We start from the raw sequence: 17,474 nt of genomic DNA, 5'->3' as shown, positions 1-17,474 counted from the left end.
ACTTACAGTTAAGGGATTAAATACACATACTACAACAGTGAACACATGTGGATTAAATACAACATATGTGGATTAAATACAACATATGTGGATTAAAACATAAAACACACTTCAACTTGTTTGGGTTAAATCTTAAAGTAATTAACAAAACAAGAGATACAATTGATATATTGTGGTCAGCGGAAACCTTGCATTTTCGTGGATATGTGATTTAGTGGTCTGTCAAAATCTAGATACAATTTAAAGAAATTTGTATTTCGTTGAAAATTTAAATTTGTGGATAAAATCTGTATACATTCATTACCACATGCCTATTTAGTTCATCCAAATGTCAAAATCAAAGTGAGTGATTTGTAAGCACAGAAGTGTAAATATATGCTTTACTTTATCCTTGGGGAGTAAAATCAAATATTTCGTTGTCAATGAAGCTAGTCAATTCAACTGCGATATAACTTAAATCTCTAAGGTTGATTTTAACAATGACATAATTTATATTTTTAGAACAGATATTAGATTCCTGCACCTCGCAAAAGCTTTGTAATTTTCCTGACATCGTTTTGAGACTTGAATATCTGAGCATATAGCAAATTCATAATTTTCTTGAAATGTTCACGGATAGGATGTATATTATGTTAAGATCAACGCATTATATTTTGTGTATCAAAAAGGTAGTGATAACCCTTGAATGGATTTATAATTTTTAACCAGGTGCTCCGCAGGGCGCAGCTTTATACGACCGCAGAGGTCGAACCCTGAACAGTTGGGGCAAGTATGGACAAAACATTCAAGCGTGATACAGCTCTGAATTTGGATTGTGATAAAATTATTGACTTTACATGGGTTTTTTTTTACACAAAACAAATGTCAAGATTTACAAATCAATCAAAGATTTCTTCTTCAAACTTATCTAAATCTAAAATCAAATAGTTGACACAGCATAGGTTTCTGACACAGAATGAATGTGGTCTAATGAACTTAAAAAATTTTTTTTGCCTTTGAGTAATTCACTATGCTGTTGAATATTAATCCTCTAAAAAAAATGTTTGAAGAAATTTTCTTTTTATTTATGAAATCTGAAATGAGAAAAATTTATCAAAAAGGTAGTGATAACCCTTGAAAGATTTAGATATCAAGTCTGACAGTAACATATGGTTTTGATTGCAGTTTGTGCAATCGTTACCCAACAAATAAATATAATCAATTCAATACTATAAATATGCAACTTTTTAAAATTTAAAAAATGAATTATAACCTCAGCATGAGATCAAAATTTACTTCATTCAAAACTTTTTTAAAACACGTGATAATAAACAAATAGCCAATCTAAATGGTGGGTTTTTGTTCGATGTTGAAGGCCAAAGGTGCTTGACATTGTCTTTTTTTTTAGTCATTAGTATGAAATTTCATGTGTCTTTCAAAGCTTGTCTCGTTTTCAAACACTCTAGAACACACATGACACTTATAATAGTTAACAACTGTATGTGACTTTATGTGATATTCTAAGCTTGCCTCGTGTTTAAACTCTTCACAACATACATCACATTTATAAGATTTAAAACCTGAATGTAATTTAATGTGTTTATCAAAACTTGATTTAAATCTAAACACTTTAAAACATTCATCACATTTATAAGAATTTCCAGCTGTACATATATGTAAACTTTTATGATAATCAAAGCTTGCCTTGTGTTTAAACACCTGACAGCAATCATCACATTTATACGGTCTATCTTCCGTGTGTGTTCTCATGTGTCTTTTTACATCTCCTTTTAGATTGAATCCTTTACCACAAACATCACATTCATAAGATTTAACATCACATGTATAAAGGTTATCATCAGCATGTGTTCCCATGTGTCTGGTTAAATATTTATAAGGTTCAACCTGACATTTATAAAGTTGATCTTCAGCATGTGTGCCCACGTGTCTAGTCAAGCTCCCTTTATAATTAAACCCTCTAAAACATAAATGACATTTGTAAGGTTTATCTCCAGTATGGTTTCTCATGTGTATTGCTAAATGGCCTTTCTGATTGAACACTTTATAGCAAACATCACATTCATAAAGATTGTCACCAGTATGTGTTCTCGTGTGGGTGGTTAAGGTATCCCTTTGCTTGAACTCTATACCGCAAACATCACATTTATAAGGTGTATCACTAGTTACTTGCCCCGTATGTAATTTCATGTGTTGATTTAAGCTTCCTCTTTGATTAAAATCTTTGTTACAAACGTCACAGTTATAAGGTTTTTCATCCATATGTGTTCTCATGTGTTTGGTAAGTGTTCTTGGATCTATACACATTTTACCACATACATTACATTCAGTAACTCTCTTTTTCATGTGTGTTTTCTTTATGTGTAACCGTAATAAACTCTTCAAATTATATTCTAAACCACACTCATTACATTTAAATTGTTTACTTTTTCCTTTATGCGATGCCATGTGTTTAGTAATATGCTCCTTACTACTAAACCTTCTACAACATAAGTCACATGTATAAGGTTTTTCACCAGTATGTAATCTCATGTGTACAGTTAAGTTGCCTTTATCTTTATGCGATGCCATGTGTTTAGTCATATGCCCCTTACTATTAAACCTTCTACAACATAAGTCACATTTATAAGGTTTTTCACCAGTATGTAATCTCATGTGTACAGTTAAGTTGGGTTTATGATTAAACCGTTTGCAACATACATCACATTTGTGAGGTTTATCACCAGTATGTGTTCTCATGTGGATAGTTAAGATGCTTTTTTTATAGAACCCTCTACAGCAGATTTCACATTTCATAGGTGGTTCATCAACAGAATGTATTTGTTTGTGTTGTTTTAAACCTCGTTTGTTTTTAAAGACTTTACAACATACATCACATTTATAAGGATTATCATCAGTTTGTGTTTTCGTGTGAGTCTGTAAACGTTTTTCCATGGGATGTGTTTTCATATGGATTTTTAAGTTGCCATTTGTACTGAACTCTTTTTGACATATATCACATTTATAAGGTGGGTGTACTCTCATGTGTACAAGTAAATCAGGTTCCCGAAAGAAGTTTTTATCACATACACTACATACAAACGTTTCATCAGATGTTTGGGTTCTCATGTGTCCTTGCAATACAGAATTCTCTGAATCACTCTCCGCTTTGATATCTATATCAAATTTTGATGGTTTAATTCCTGTATTTATTCTCAATTCTGAATTACAACTCCATTCTTCATCATACACAGTTTGGTCCTCAATTTTACATCTTGTTTGGTCCAGTGGTGCATGGCAATCATTTGTCACAGTAGCAGAGTCTTCCGAGGATTGCCGATTGGCATGGCAATGATTCGTCACAGTAGTGAAGTCTTCTGAGGATCGCCGATTGGCATGGCAATGATTCGTCACAGTAGAGGAGTCTCCCGAGGATTGCCGATTGGCATGACAATGATTCGTCAAAGTTGCGGAGTCACCTGAGGATTGCCGATTGACATGGCAACGAGTCTCATCAAGAGAGATAACTGCATCAACTTCGTGATAAGACATAGCTTCTAATGTAGTTCTTTGTCCGTCTAGTGATAAATGTCTATATTTCTTCTGTGTGGTATTTGTCTTAGAAACGATAAACTTTAAGTGTATACAGTTAGAATAATGAAGGCAACCATGGAATTACTTGATCGACATTGGTCTTCTTGTAGGCTGAAAATATATATTTATTCACTTCATTATTTTACTTATGTCATGTATGTCACAAACTATAAAGAATTAATGATTATGTCACTAAGTAACTAACACTTTAGTGACCAATATATTATGCATCAGTGACAGCTATGAATATAGTTAACTTTAGCTTGGAATCAATAGTAAATGGTGAAAAGAAATTATTTCTAATAATATGTTCACATCATACAGAAACCAGATGCTCCGCAGGGCGCAGCTTTATACGACCGCAGAGGTTGAACCCTGAACGGTTGGGGCAAGTATGGACACAACATTCAAGCTGGATTCAGCTCTAAATTTGGATTGTGATTAAATAGTTGACACAGCATAGGTTTCTGACACAGAATGAATGTGGTCTAATGAACTTTAAAAAAAATGTTTGCCTTTGAGCAATTCACTATGCTGTTGAATATTAATCCTCTCAAAAAAATATATGAAGAAATTTTCTTTTTATTTATGAAATCTGAAATGAAAAAATTTTTTTTTTTCACATCTCCCTTTCCCTTATTTCAACAAGAGTGCACACACTGAAATGTCTCGCCTTCTTTACTATTCATTGATATTATGTTGATAGTCCTAGTATAAATCTTTATTACAACTGTCACATAAACTTTAACCAAGATAGCTAAACAAAGACCAATGAACCATGAAAATGAGGTCAAGGTCAGATGAACCATGCCAGGCAGACATGTACAGCTAACAAAGCTTCCATACAAAAAATATAGTTGACCTACTACTTATAGTTTAAGAAAAATAGACCAAAACACAAGAACTTAACACTGTGCAATGAACCGTGCAATTGAGGTCATGGTCAAATAAAACCTGCGGGACTGACATATAGATCATAATATATTTCCATACACCAAATATACTTGACCTTTGGCATATAATATTAGATAAAAAGACCAAAACTTACAAACTTAACTTTGACCACTGAACCATGAAAATGAGGTCAAGGTCAGATGACATCTGCCCACTTGACATGTACACCTTACAATCATTCCATACAACAAATATAGTAGACCTATTGCATAAAGTATGAGAAAAACAGACCAAAACACAAAAACTTAACTATAACCACTGAACCATGAAAATGAGGTCAAGGTCAGATGACACCTGTCAGTTGGACATGTACACCTTCCAGTCCTTCCATACACCAAATATACTAGCCCTATTGATTATAGTATCTAAGATATGGACTTGACCACCAAAACTTAACCTTGTTCACTGATCCATGAAATGAGGTCGAGGTCAAGTGAAAACTGTCTGACGGGCATGAGGACCTTGCAAGGTACGCACATACCAAATATAGTTATCCTATTACTTATAATAAGAGAGAATTCAACATTACAAAAATTCTGAACTTTTTTTTCAAGTGGTCACTGAACCATGAAAATGAGGTCAAGGACATTGGACATGTGACTGATGGAAACTTCGTAACATGAGGCATCTATATACAAAGTATGAAGCATCCAGGTCTTTCACCTTCTAAAATATAAACCTTTAAAGAAGTTAGCTAACGCCGCCGCCGCCGTAGCCGCCGCCGGATCACTATCCCTATGTCGAGCTTTCTGCAACAAAAGTTGCAGGCTCGACAAAAATGATCTCAATTCAAATTTCTAATGAAGATTGCAACAATAACTACTCATTTAAATACATCATAAAATATTAAAATGTAAAAAAAAGTGCTTGTTATTACTGAATGGTAAAGATTGTTTTAATCTATCAGTTGGTAGTAAAAGTGAATATACATTGTATATTGTATAAAACAATGATTTAAGTTGATTCAACTACTATTCTGGACAAAGAAAGATAAATCCAATTGAAATCCAATTGGAATTTCTTGTTATTGCACAATATTGTGCAATTAGATATTTCTTGCTATTGTGCAATACTGTACAATTGAAAATATTTGCTATTGCACAATACTGTGCAATTGAAAATTTCTTGCTATTGCACAATACTGTGCAATTGAAGATTTCTTGCTATTGCTGAATACTGTGCAATTGAAAATTTCTTGCTATTGCACAATACTTAATATAATAGTTTTGGATCCTGATTTGGACCAACTTGAAAACTGGGCCCATAATCAACAAGAGGCTGTCACAACGACAGCAAACCGGATTTATTAATATTTATTTGTGTCCTGGCAATATCACAAGAACTATTACTGATGAATGTGAAAGTGAAAATCGTCAATATCAAATTTGACCTCCATTTTGTCATCAGTATCAACATATTAAAATTTGAAATCTTAGATTGAATGGTTCATGAGTAAATGCAACAACGTGAATGGAAACGCCATTTTACAATCTTTCAAGAACCATAACGCCTGAACGGTAAAAGTCAAAATCGTCATTATTGAACTTGACCTCTATTTTGTCATCAGTAACAACATATAAAAATTTCAAAAGCTTTGGTTGAATGGTTCATGAGAAAATGCACGGACACGACTGGAAACACCATTTTTCAATCTTTCAAGAACCATAACTCCTGAACGGTAAAGGTCAAAATCGTCATTATTGAACTTGACTTCTATTTTGTCATCAGTTACAACATATTAAAATTTGGGAAGCTTTGGTAGAACAGTTCATGCATAAATGCACGGACACAACTGGAAATTCCATTTTTCAATCTTTCAAGAACCATAACTCCTGAACGGTAAAAGTCAAAACCGTCATTATTTAACTTGACCTCCATTTTGTCATCAGTAACAACATATTAAAATTTCGGAAGCTTTGGTAGAACAGTTCATGCGTAAATGCACGGACACGACTGAAAACTCCATTTTTCAATCTTTCAAGAACCGTAACTCCTGAACGGTAAAAGTAAAAATCGCCATTATTGAACTTGACCTTCATTTAGTTGTCAGTTACAACATATTAAAATTTTAAAAGCTTTGGCTGAACGGTTCATGAGTTAATGCACGGACAACATTTGATTGCCGCCCGCCCGACCGCCCGACTGCCCGACCGCCCGGCCGCCCGGCCGCCGAGCATCCCCAAATCAATAACCGACATTTTTGTCACAAAAATCCGGTTAAAAATCTAAGTACATGTTTAGATTCAGCATATCAAAGAGGCCCAATTTTTGTTAAAATCAAACTTAGTTTAATTTTGGACCCTTTGGACTTTAATGTAGACCAATTTTAAAACGGGACCAAAAATTAAGAATCTACAGGTACACAGTTAGATTTGGCATATCAAAGAACCCCAATTATTCAATTTTTGATGAAATCAAACAAAGTTTAATTTTGGATCCCGATTTGGACCAACTTGAAAACTGGGCCAATAATAAAAAATCTAAGTACATTTTTAGATTCAGCATATCAAAGAACTCCAAGGATTCAATTTTTGTTAAAATCAAACTAAGTTTAATTTTGGACCCTTTGGACCTTAATGTAGACCAATTTGAAAACGGGACCAAAAATTAAGAATCTACATACACAGTTAGATTCGGCATATCAAAGAACCCCAATTATTCAATTTTTGATGAAATCAAACAAAGTTTAATTTTGGACCCTTTGGGCCCTTTATTCCTAAACTGTTGGGACCAAAACTCTCCAAATCAATACCAACCTTCCTTTTATGGTCATAAGCCTTGTGTTTAAATTTCATAGATTTCTATTTACTTATACTAAAGTTATGCTGGAAAACCAAGAAAAATGCTTATTTGGGTCCCTTTTTGGCCCCTAATTCCTCAACTGTTGGGACCTAAACTCCCAAAATCAATACCAACCTTCCTTTTGTGGTCATAAACATTGTGTTTAAATTTCATTGATTTCTATTTACTTAAACTAAAGTTATTGTGCGAAAACCAAGAATAATGCTCATTTGGGCCCTTTTTTGGCCCCTAATTCCTAAACTGTTGGAACCAAAACTCCCAAAATCAATCCCAACCTTTATTTTGTGGTCATAAACCTTGTGTCAAAATTTCATAGATTTCTATTAGCTTAAACTAAAGTTATAGTGCGAAAACCAAGAAAATGCTTATTTGGGCCCTTTTTGGCCCCTAATTCCTAAAATGTTGGGACCAAAACTCCCAAAATCAATCCCAACCTTCCTTTTGTGGTCATAAACCTTGTGTTAAAATTTCATAGATTTCTATTCACTTTTACTAAAGTAAGAGTGCGAAAACTAAAAGTATTCGGACGACGACGACGACGACGACGCCAACGTGATAGCAATATACGACGAAATTTTTTTCAAATTTTGCGGTCGTATAAAAACGCAAAGATAATTGAAATTATTTGAATAGAAAAAAAATAAGGACTTTGGAAAATATCGAGGGGCTGCTTATTACTTATTTCTACGTTTACATGGTATAGTAGTGTTTAACTTTTTCACAAAAGATGCTGAAATTGGAGCATCAAAAATCAACTTTATGTTTCTTATTACAGCGGAAAGGTACACGATTTACTTTTGCAAAACGTCGCTTTCTGCGGGAATGCAAACACTTAACATCGCGCCAAGAGTTAACTCCCTTGAAACTGTATCATTATAATAATAATTCCTTCATTACACAAGAGACACATGTATATAGTAGAAGGCCTCGTCAACAAATTTGATCGATTTTGGGTTGACGCAATAACATACAGATGTATATGATATCATTGGAAAGATGAGAAAATGTCTCATTGCAAGATAGATGAGGGGGAGGACAGGGGGTACCCTTCTCCCTTCTCCCACCCTCTTCTCCTTTCTCCTACCACCGTTCTCCTTTCTCCTATTAGAATAAAAAATCTCCTTTTGAGATATTTTTTCTTGAAATATTAGATAATTTTTTAAAAGGAGAGATAATGTATTTTTTTCTCCTTTCTCCAACTTTTTCTCCTTTCTCCCAGCCTTCCTCTCCTTTCTCCTACCCCCTTTCTCCTTTCTCCCACCCCCATTCTCCTTTCTCCTACCCCCTTTCTCCCTGTCTCCCTTACCCCTGTCCTCCCCCTCATAGATGAGGTGATTCTCTGCAATGGTCACGATTTTATTAAGTTCGGATTCAAGGAAAATGTTGACACGTGTTTAGAATGCTGGTCGTCCCTACATGGTTTGGAGGTTGACATTTGTAGAGAGAATCTAGGGGCGGATCCAGCCATTTTAAAAAGGGGGGATTCCCAACCCAAAGTAAAGGGGAGGGGAGTTCCAACTATATGCTCCCATTCAAATGTATTGATCGTCCAAAAAAATGGGGGGTTCCAACCTCTGCAGATATTTTCAGGTTTGTTTGAATGTTTGAGACATGTACTACAGTCTCTACCCATATGGGACCCATTAGTAGTTTCCATTGGAAACTTTCAGACCTAGGCAATAGGAATTTCAGATTTTCTCTTCCATTGATATAGCAGGGCAGTTCGGCAGTGTCGGTTTTGATTGAATTTTGTATCCGGGGTAACCCTGTCTCATTTTATCTAAAGCACACAAACATTTAAACTAGAGGCCTCTAAGATCCTTTGTCGCTCACCTTGGTATAGGTGCATATCATAAACAAAGGACACAGATGAATTCATGACAAAATTGTGTTTTGGTGATGGTTGTGGGGACGATATCTTATAATATAACTCTGATAAAATACACAACAGCTTTGTAGTTTGACGTTTACTAGTTACTAAACAAAAGATAAGGTGACGTCGCCGTGTGACGTCGACCTTAGATACAATGTGACTTCCGATACGTTGCCGGTCCCGCGGTCTTCTCGACATTCTCGGGGCCTCAAAAAAAAATTACTTTACGTAGAAAAGAAAATTGAAATAATATTAAATTAAGATTAAAGTCTTTCAAAATTAAAAAAAATCACAGTTCTTTCACAGTTGAACTAAGTTAAACGTAGTTCATAAAACAAATTCGCATTACAGTCCATATTCATCGCGTAACACATTTTTAGATAAATATGCTTGTTCACTTTATTTCAAAAGTCCATAAAACAAGTTTAATGTTCTCTTTAATCGTTGTCGTGTTTCCATGGTAACTTTGCATAATCTTGGTTGTCGCGTAACTCAATTGAAGTTCTTATATAGTTCTCTTTTTCGTTGTGTACTTGTTGAAATTCTACTTCTCTAGCTTCAATCTTCCTAAACGCTTCTAAGTTGAGTTCCTCTGTTTGATGTGAAATAAGTACATTGGAAATACTTGACTCTGTTGATAGCTGTGATTTTTCTGAATTTAACGGCCCAGAAAGTAAGTACCCTAGTTTCGATTTGACTGCGGTGGGTCCGTTTCCGCGTACAACTTTATCTTCAACTATTTCCCAATAAAAATCGGCTCCAATTAATAACGAAATTTCAAAGGTATCCTGTTGCGTAACTGGATGTGCGAGCTTAAGATCTAGTAAATAGTTACTGTTCCTGTCAATGAAACGAATGTGGTTCTGTAACGGCGTAGCTATCATAGGGACGATTAATGCATGTATTGGGATTTTATGTCCAGTTTCAGTTTCAACATAAACTGTGGCTTTATCGAGTCGCCTAGCATTAGTGTTGGTTTCTCCAAATGATGAGAGTTGAATCTTTTCGGATCCTTCTCGCTGCAGGTTTAATTCTCGCGCAAGACTCTCCGTTACAAAAGACCTTTGAGCGCCTTCATCAAACAAAATATTCGTATCTGTGCAATTATGAACTGACCAAACGGGGGCCACGGCAGTTTTCAACAATACATTTGAGTGAAATTGTGCTGACGAGTGTAATATTGTTGAGTCTTCTTGTATCTCGGTATCCTTCACGAGATTTACTACAGTCGGTGTAGATGTCGTACTTTCGTTCGTACAACTGTGAGCGGAATCTTTCGTGTCAGTGAAACGGTTTTCACTTCTCTGGTCGGAGTTCGCGGTTTGTCCAACTTCATTACATAAACTAGTGTGGTGTCGTTTACCACAGTTACGACATGAGCTTTTCGATTTGCATTCTTTGATATGATGTGTACCGAGGCAGTTGAAGCATAAATTGTTACGTTTAACAATAGCGATGCGTTCATCTAAATCGCGTACTTTCTGGCAGTTGGCAGGCGAATGAATATCTTTGCAGAAAATGCACGGCTTTTCTGTTAAATGCTGATTAACATTTCTAGTACTTGCGTTGTGTTTTCTTTGTGAGTTAGCACCGGCGAAAAGGGTAGAATACGAAATATCACTTTCTGTCTGTGTAACTTGTCCGGCTTCCATGATTTGTATCTCTTTGTGTATACTTCTTCTAAGATCTCGTAATATCCAACTTGTCGTACCATGCTCCCGCGCGAGATGCTTTCTAATTTCTCTGGGCAGTTTGTTGATTATAATCGGGACTAATAAATTACCGTATGAGTCCTGTGTCTGTCCAAGCGATTCAAGTCCTCTAACTAAACTCTCCATTTTGTCATAAAACATTCTCAGGCTTATGAGGTCATTCCGGGGTGGCGTAATATCAAGCAGTGCTTGTAGGTGTGCTTGTGTTATTTTATGAGTCTGTCCAAATCTCTCTATCAGAACATTTACGGCTTCGGCATAGTTAGCGTTAGTTAGAGAAAATCCGGCAATTGACTGAGCGGCTTCGTTTTCTAATTGGGCCTTCAAATAATTAAACTTTTGAACATCTGTCAATGTTGGGTTGTAATGAACTGCCGATTCATAAGAATCCCAAAAGCTCGGCCATTCTAATATATTGCCATTAAGGTAGATCATAAGTAAATATTTTTTGAGACAGAATTTTCTTATACTTAGCCAGAATGAAGATTTTGATATGCTCTTTTCAAATATATAATAAAAAGGAGGGGTCACCGTGCTATTTTTCAAGCTATGAGTCGTTGAAAATTGCCTAAATTTGGTTAGATTGTTCATGGGAAAACACATTTGTGTGCATAAAAAAAAATCTATGAGATAGAATTTTGAAAAAAATTGTGAAAAGATAGGTTTTGTAATATGTTTTAAGAAAATAAAAATAAAAAATGGTGTCACCGAACTTGTTTTCTTGCTACAAGTAAAAAGAAAAAAATTCCCTATCTGTCCAGTATAATTTTTTTACTAAAAGAGTTATCTTCCCTTAAATGGCTCGTTTGAAAAAATTGATACTAAAAGCAAGAAAAATTATATTTGTTTAAATATTTTGGATTATACAATAAATTGCCAAGTTTTCTTTATATTATTAAACAGTCTAACCATTAAATTGCAAATCTGTCTTCAAATTTGCAGATTTAGGCAAATAACTAGACCGATTTATTACTGTGATTGTTCAATCCAAGATGGCGGTATACCATGAATCTACCTTAAATGTAGGTAAAGTTAATTTTGGCAAACGGTGATTGCTGGATATAGCGGACGGGACAGTATAGCTTGACGTGGGAATTGATGTGGCAATTTGGCTTGTCTCTGTTAAAATTCGAGCGGCATCATTTGACTGTGGCAATGACGGGGCGGCATAACTTGTCTGTGCAATTTCGGGTGAACTAGTAGGGATGAACGGTGGACTGTCTACATTTAAAACTTGATTAGATGAATGTGATGGTTGATTGGAAATAGGTTGTGATGTTTTATCTATGAATATCTTAAAATGTCTCAGTTTAGTAACAAAATTTGTAGTATACTCATCTGTGTCTACGATTTCCGTCTCTATATCCTCTGTTTCCGATGCGTTCTCAATTTGTTCATTCAGTGTGTCGAGTAACTTCTTCTTCTGTTGTAGATTTTCGTATGTGGCTAACAGCTCCTCTCTGTCGAATTCAGAACTTTCTTTTGCGTCGGCAAATTTTCGTAAAAGTCTGGTAACGGCACTACGATTGCCCGTTCTTCTTGATTTAAGCTTTTGTAGTTCCTGGTCACGGCACCATAAATGTGGGGACGATATCTTATAATATAACTCTGATAAAATACACAACAGCTTTGTAGTTTGACGTTTACTAGTTACTAAACAAAAGATAAGGTGACGTCGCCGTGTGACGTCGACCTTAGATACAATGTGACTTCCGATACGTTGCCGGTCCCGCGGTCTTCTCGACATTGGTGATGTGTTTGTAGATCTTATTTAATCATGTTAATTGAACATTCTTGCTCCTTGCAATAATCTCTATCTATATTAAACTTGGCCCAGTACTTTAAGTATTTTGTAAAAATTTACAAAATTCAAAGGAGTAGGTCCGGTAATGACCGATTTTGGCCTCTAATTTCAGGTTTATCTGACGAAAGATTTTGATCACTTTTTAAACACTGAAGTGTCTATTTTATTTGAATCAATTAGTTTATGTGAAAGATTTGAACTGATTTAGTCATTAAAAATGACCCGAATCAAGCTCAAAATATGAAAAATTTAGCAAATATATATATGCTGAAAAATGTCACTTTTCAGATGGTTTTTGTCAGAAATGAAAGTGGCCGCATCCGTGTTCATCCTCAACCTTTATATATGTTACGTATTATCATCAAATACAACTTACATTTCAATATTAAGGATGAACACGAATGCGGCCACTTTCATTTCACACGAAAACCATCTAAAATTTAACTAAAATGCTAAAATTGTGAAGATTTCAGATGGGCCAGGTGAGCTAAAAAGGATATCAGATACATAGAAAAAGTACACCTGTTATAGTTTTGCACTTTTATACTTTGAGGACTGGCTGAGTTGGTATGTTTTATTTTATTACATTGGATTATGTACTGGGAAAGTTAACTGTCTGGTAATAAGACCCTTCACGGCCTGGCTTGGGAAATGGTTAGCATGACTTATTGGTGCTATAGTACCCGATATATAAGCATTGTTTTGTCAAAAACAGCCCATATTTATGTAGCAGAAGCATTCTACTTTCCAATAAGTAACTAAAAGTTTACATTTTAACAACTATGTAAAACTGCTATATTTTGGTGCCAAAAAGGGGTCTTACTGTACCTACTCCTTTATGAAAATTGTTAAAAATTGACTATAAAGGGCAATATCTCCTTAAGGGGTCAATTGACCGTTTTGATCATGCTGAATTATTTGTAGGTCTTAGTACTCTTACTTTGCTGTACATTATTGCTGTTTACAGTTTATCTGTATCTATATAAATAATATTTAAGATATAACCAAAAGCTGCAAAATATTCTTAAAATTACCGATTCAGTGGTAGCAACCCAACAACGGGTTGCCTGATTGGTTTACAAATTTCAGGGCAGACAGACCGTGACTTATCGAAGAAATTTATCCTGGTCAGATTTGCCCTAAATGCTTTGGTTTCTGAGATATGAGCCAAAAACTGCATTTTACTCTACATGTATGTACTATTCTAAGCCATGACACCCATCTTGGTTCACAGGCGGGATCATCAAACACATTTTTCAAACTAAATACCCTACATTGCCCTAATGATGATTGTGGACAAGTTTGGTTAAAAATAGTTTCAGAGGAGAAGATTTTTTAAAAAGATTACTAAAATGTTGGAAAAATGGTTAAAAATTGACTATAAAGGGCAATAACTCCTTAAGGGGTCAACTGACAATTTTGGTCATGCTGACTTATTTGCAGATCTCTAACTTTGCTGAACATTATTGCGGTTACAGTTTATCTTTATCTTTTATAATATTCAAGATAATAAGCAAAACCTGCAAAATTTCCTTAAAATTACTAATTTCGGGAGCAGCAACCCAACAATGGGTTGTCCAATTTGTCTGAAAATTTCAGGGCAAATACATGTAGATCTTGACCTGATAAACAATTTTTCCCCATGTCAGATTTGCTCTAAATGCTTTGGTTTCAGAGATACTGTATAGCGGGTTATTTTCGAGGGGTAACAATTTTGGCTTATTTACGCAGATAAAACAAAATCGCCAAAATAAATTCTGCCAATTTAAAACGGCACATTCAAAGGCATTCATAAGGTTTTGAATCTGTCAAAATAAAAACCGGCAAAATATTTCGTATACCTTGCTCAATGAAAATCGTGAAATTTTACACCCACGAAAATAACCCGCTATACTGTATAAGCCAAAATCTACATTTTACCCCTATGTTCTATTTTTAGCCCTGGTGGCCATCTTGAATGGTTGGCTGGATCACTGGACACATTTTTTAAACTAGATACCCCAATGATGATTGTGGCCAAGTTTGGTTAAATTTGGCCCAGTAGTTTCAGAGGAAAACTTTTTTGTAAAAGTTAACAATGACGATGAAGGACACGGATGACGGACACCAAGTGATGAGATAGGCTCACTTGTCCCTTTGGGCCAGGTGAGCTAAAAAGGATATCAGATACATAGAAAAAGTACACCTGTTACAGTTTTGCACTTTTATACTTTGAGGACTGGCTGAGTTGGTATGTTTTATTTTATTACATTGGATTATGTATGGGTAAGGTTAACTGTCTGGCAATAAGACCCGACACGGCCTGGCTTGGGAAATGGGTAGACAAATGCTCACATTAATCTGTACCAAAACAGGTTCCAAACATCTTCATTTATGCACCATAACTCATGGTGAGGATGGCTATAAAGGATGATCATATGGCGACAAGAGGGAGTGAGGGCCCTCATGGGGTTTTTGATTATGTGATTACTTGGCCGTTTTTTTAATGATTATTTGATTATTAAGCCAAATATTTCATGATTATTTGATTACCTAGGACTGTATTTTTAGTTAATGATTATTTGATTACTAAAGATAAGCAAATATTTAATGATTATGTGATTATATTGGCAAAAAAATGGTGATTATGTGATTACTAGGACCGCCCCCATGAGGGGCCTCGGGAGTACTGACAGGGTACACATTTACAACTTTCACTCAGCTGTTATCTTACAGTAAACATGACCTATCAAAATTTCACAATTTGAATTTTTTCGATAAGATTAGATACAAAAGATCAGATTGATTGATTGATTGTTGGTTGCTTAACGTCCAGTGGCAAATATTTCATGCATATTCAGGACGAGAACAAGTTCACAATAAATACAATTAGGTAGGTTGATATGATAGAGGCCATCTGGGATGATGGTCGGGGAAATTTGGACTGCCACTGGGAAATGAGGGTATCTTGGATAGGGACAGAAATTTTGCCTTACAACAGGCCACCTACGGACCCCTCAAAAGAGTTGTTGTAAGAGTTCTTAACGTGCAAAGAGCGTGGCACTCTCTTTACACGAGGCATCGGATTTAACGTCCCCTTCTGACGGACGTGACTGCGAACTTGATACATCCCGCACAGCCAAACGGACGCCCCACTTCGGCAAGCGTTTTACTGCCGGTCGGGAGAAGACCAATTGACCATATTTCTATACCCCAGTCACCCTTGGGGGACAAAAGATCAGAGATATATGCTTTAGATATTTGCATTCATAAGTTGCCTTTTTTGTCTTTTGATAGAAGATGTTCTAAGTATTTATGTGTAAACATCATTGTCGTTCCATCATGCTGCATTTATATTAAATGATTATATTGTTCATATGTATTGATGTTTTCTTCAGCTGTATAAAATACACAATGCATTCTTACATTCTTATTTTTTTTTTAAAGGGGAGCTTCTTTATGATTCAAGAGTTTGTAATTATTTTTAATTATTTTTTTGGGGGGGAGGGACAGGATAGGGGGAATGGTGAGCTTCTGTGCAAATCTCATAACAATCCATTGGTGTTAACAAACTTACAATAGGCAGATTCCATGTAAGAAATGAAAATGTCTGTCAAAATGAATAAATAAATAAAAATAATAATTACTGTTATTTTAAAGATAATCTGTGAATGTTTTGATGAATAATAAATGATGTTAGATGAAGTGAAAAAATGCTAAAAATTTGACAGAATTAACTCCCATTTTTTTACACAATGTTTATGTGTCGCAATGCTTTATTTTGACACTTGTCATGCTTGTATACTGGTATTTTATAGTGTAGTCTGGTTATTCAAACATCCCTGTTCCCAAATCAGTTACTTTTTTTAGTCAAAAACATCTGTGATATATATATTTTTTTCACTTTCAAATATTTTGCTTTATAGCTCAGTGTCTGTCAATAAATCTTATGTCAGGAATATTGCTGTAAAAACTTTCGAAATCATTGTTGGTTCCAATATATGCCAGTTAAAACTGTAAATCATGCTGTGCATAAAAAAAACACATGTTGATCCTTTTATTTAACTTTATTCAAGCAATAGTTTAAACTTTTAAATATGTTTCCTACATAAGATCTGTCAAACTTGTTTTCTTATGTCTGGAAACATTTGAATGTGCTAACAGTTAAAGTTGTTTGACCTGAGGTGAAATCTTGTTAGATGTTAGGCTGCAGTATTTTCCAGGAGTTTTAAAAATGACTTTCAACTAGGATTTGATTTCCAATGTCAGTAAAAAAAAAACAAATATATATTGTCTGTCAAAATATCTTATGTATGAAGAATCTTATGTCAGAATCAAGTCTGTCAAAATCTTATGTCAGAAACTCAATTTGTCTGTCAAATCTTATGTCAGAAAAAATAAAGTCTGTCAAATCTTCTGTCAGAAAAAAAAGTCTGTCTAATCTTATGTATGAAAAAACCAGATGCTCCGCAGGGCGTAGCTTTATACGACCGCAGAGGTTGAACCCTGAACAGTTGGGGCAAGTATGGACACAACATTCAAGCTGGATTCAGCTCTAAATTTGGATTGTGATTAAATAGTTGACACAGCATAGGTTTCTGACACAGAATGAATGTGTTCTAATGAACTTAAAATTTTTGTTTTCTCTTAGAGCAATTCACTATGTTGTTGAATATTAATCCTCTCAAAAAAATGTTTGAAGAAATTTTCTTTTTTATTTATGAAATTTCAAATGAGAAAAATTGAACCCAATTTTTTTAATCACATTCCCCTTTCCCTT

The 17,474-nt window shown here is 34.9% G+C and overlaps 2 protein-coding genes across 2 annotated transcripts; both read right to left on the bottom strand.

Annotated features, from left to right (window-relative positions):
• Positions 1 to 448: 448 nt before the first annotated feature.
• On the bottom strand, positions 449 to 3,682 carry LOC139494687 (zinc finger protein 665-like). The gene has a single exon (XM_071282859.1). The coding sequence runs from the start codon at positions 3,526 to 3,528 to the stop codon at positions 1,384 to 1,386; it is 2,145 nt and encodes a 714-aa protein (XP_071138960.1). The 5' UTR covers positions 3,529 to 3,682; the 3' UTR covers positions 449 to 1,383.
• Positions 3,683 to 9,636: 5,954 nt separating this feature from the next.
• On the bottom strand, positions 9,637 to 11,346 carry LOC139494078 (uncharacterized). The gene has a single exon (XM_071282249.1). It carries the CDS (start codon positions 11,344 to 11,346, stop codon positions 9,637 to 9,639), a length of 1,710 nt encoding a protein of 569 aa, XP_071138350.1.
• Positions 11,347 to 17,474: the final 6,128 nt, after the last annotated feature.

This window comes from Mytilus edulis, chromosome 11 (assembly GCF_963676685.1).
Source record: "Mytilus edulis chromosome 11, xbMytEdul2.2, whole genome shotgun sequence".
NCBI classification, from domain to species: domain Eukaryota; kingdom Metazoa; phylum Mollusca; class Bivalvia; order Mytilida; family Mytilidae; genus Mytilus; species Mytilus edulis.
The sequence above is the reverse complement of the archived record's forward strand: the minus strand, read 5'-3'. Positions and strand labels throughout refer to the sequence as shown.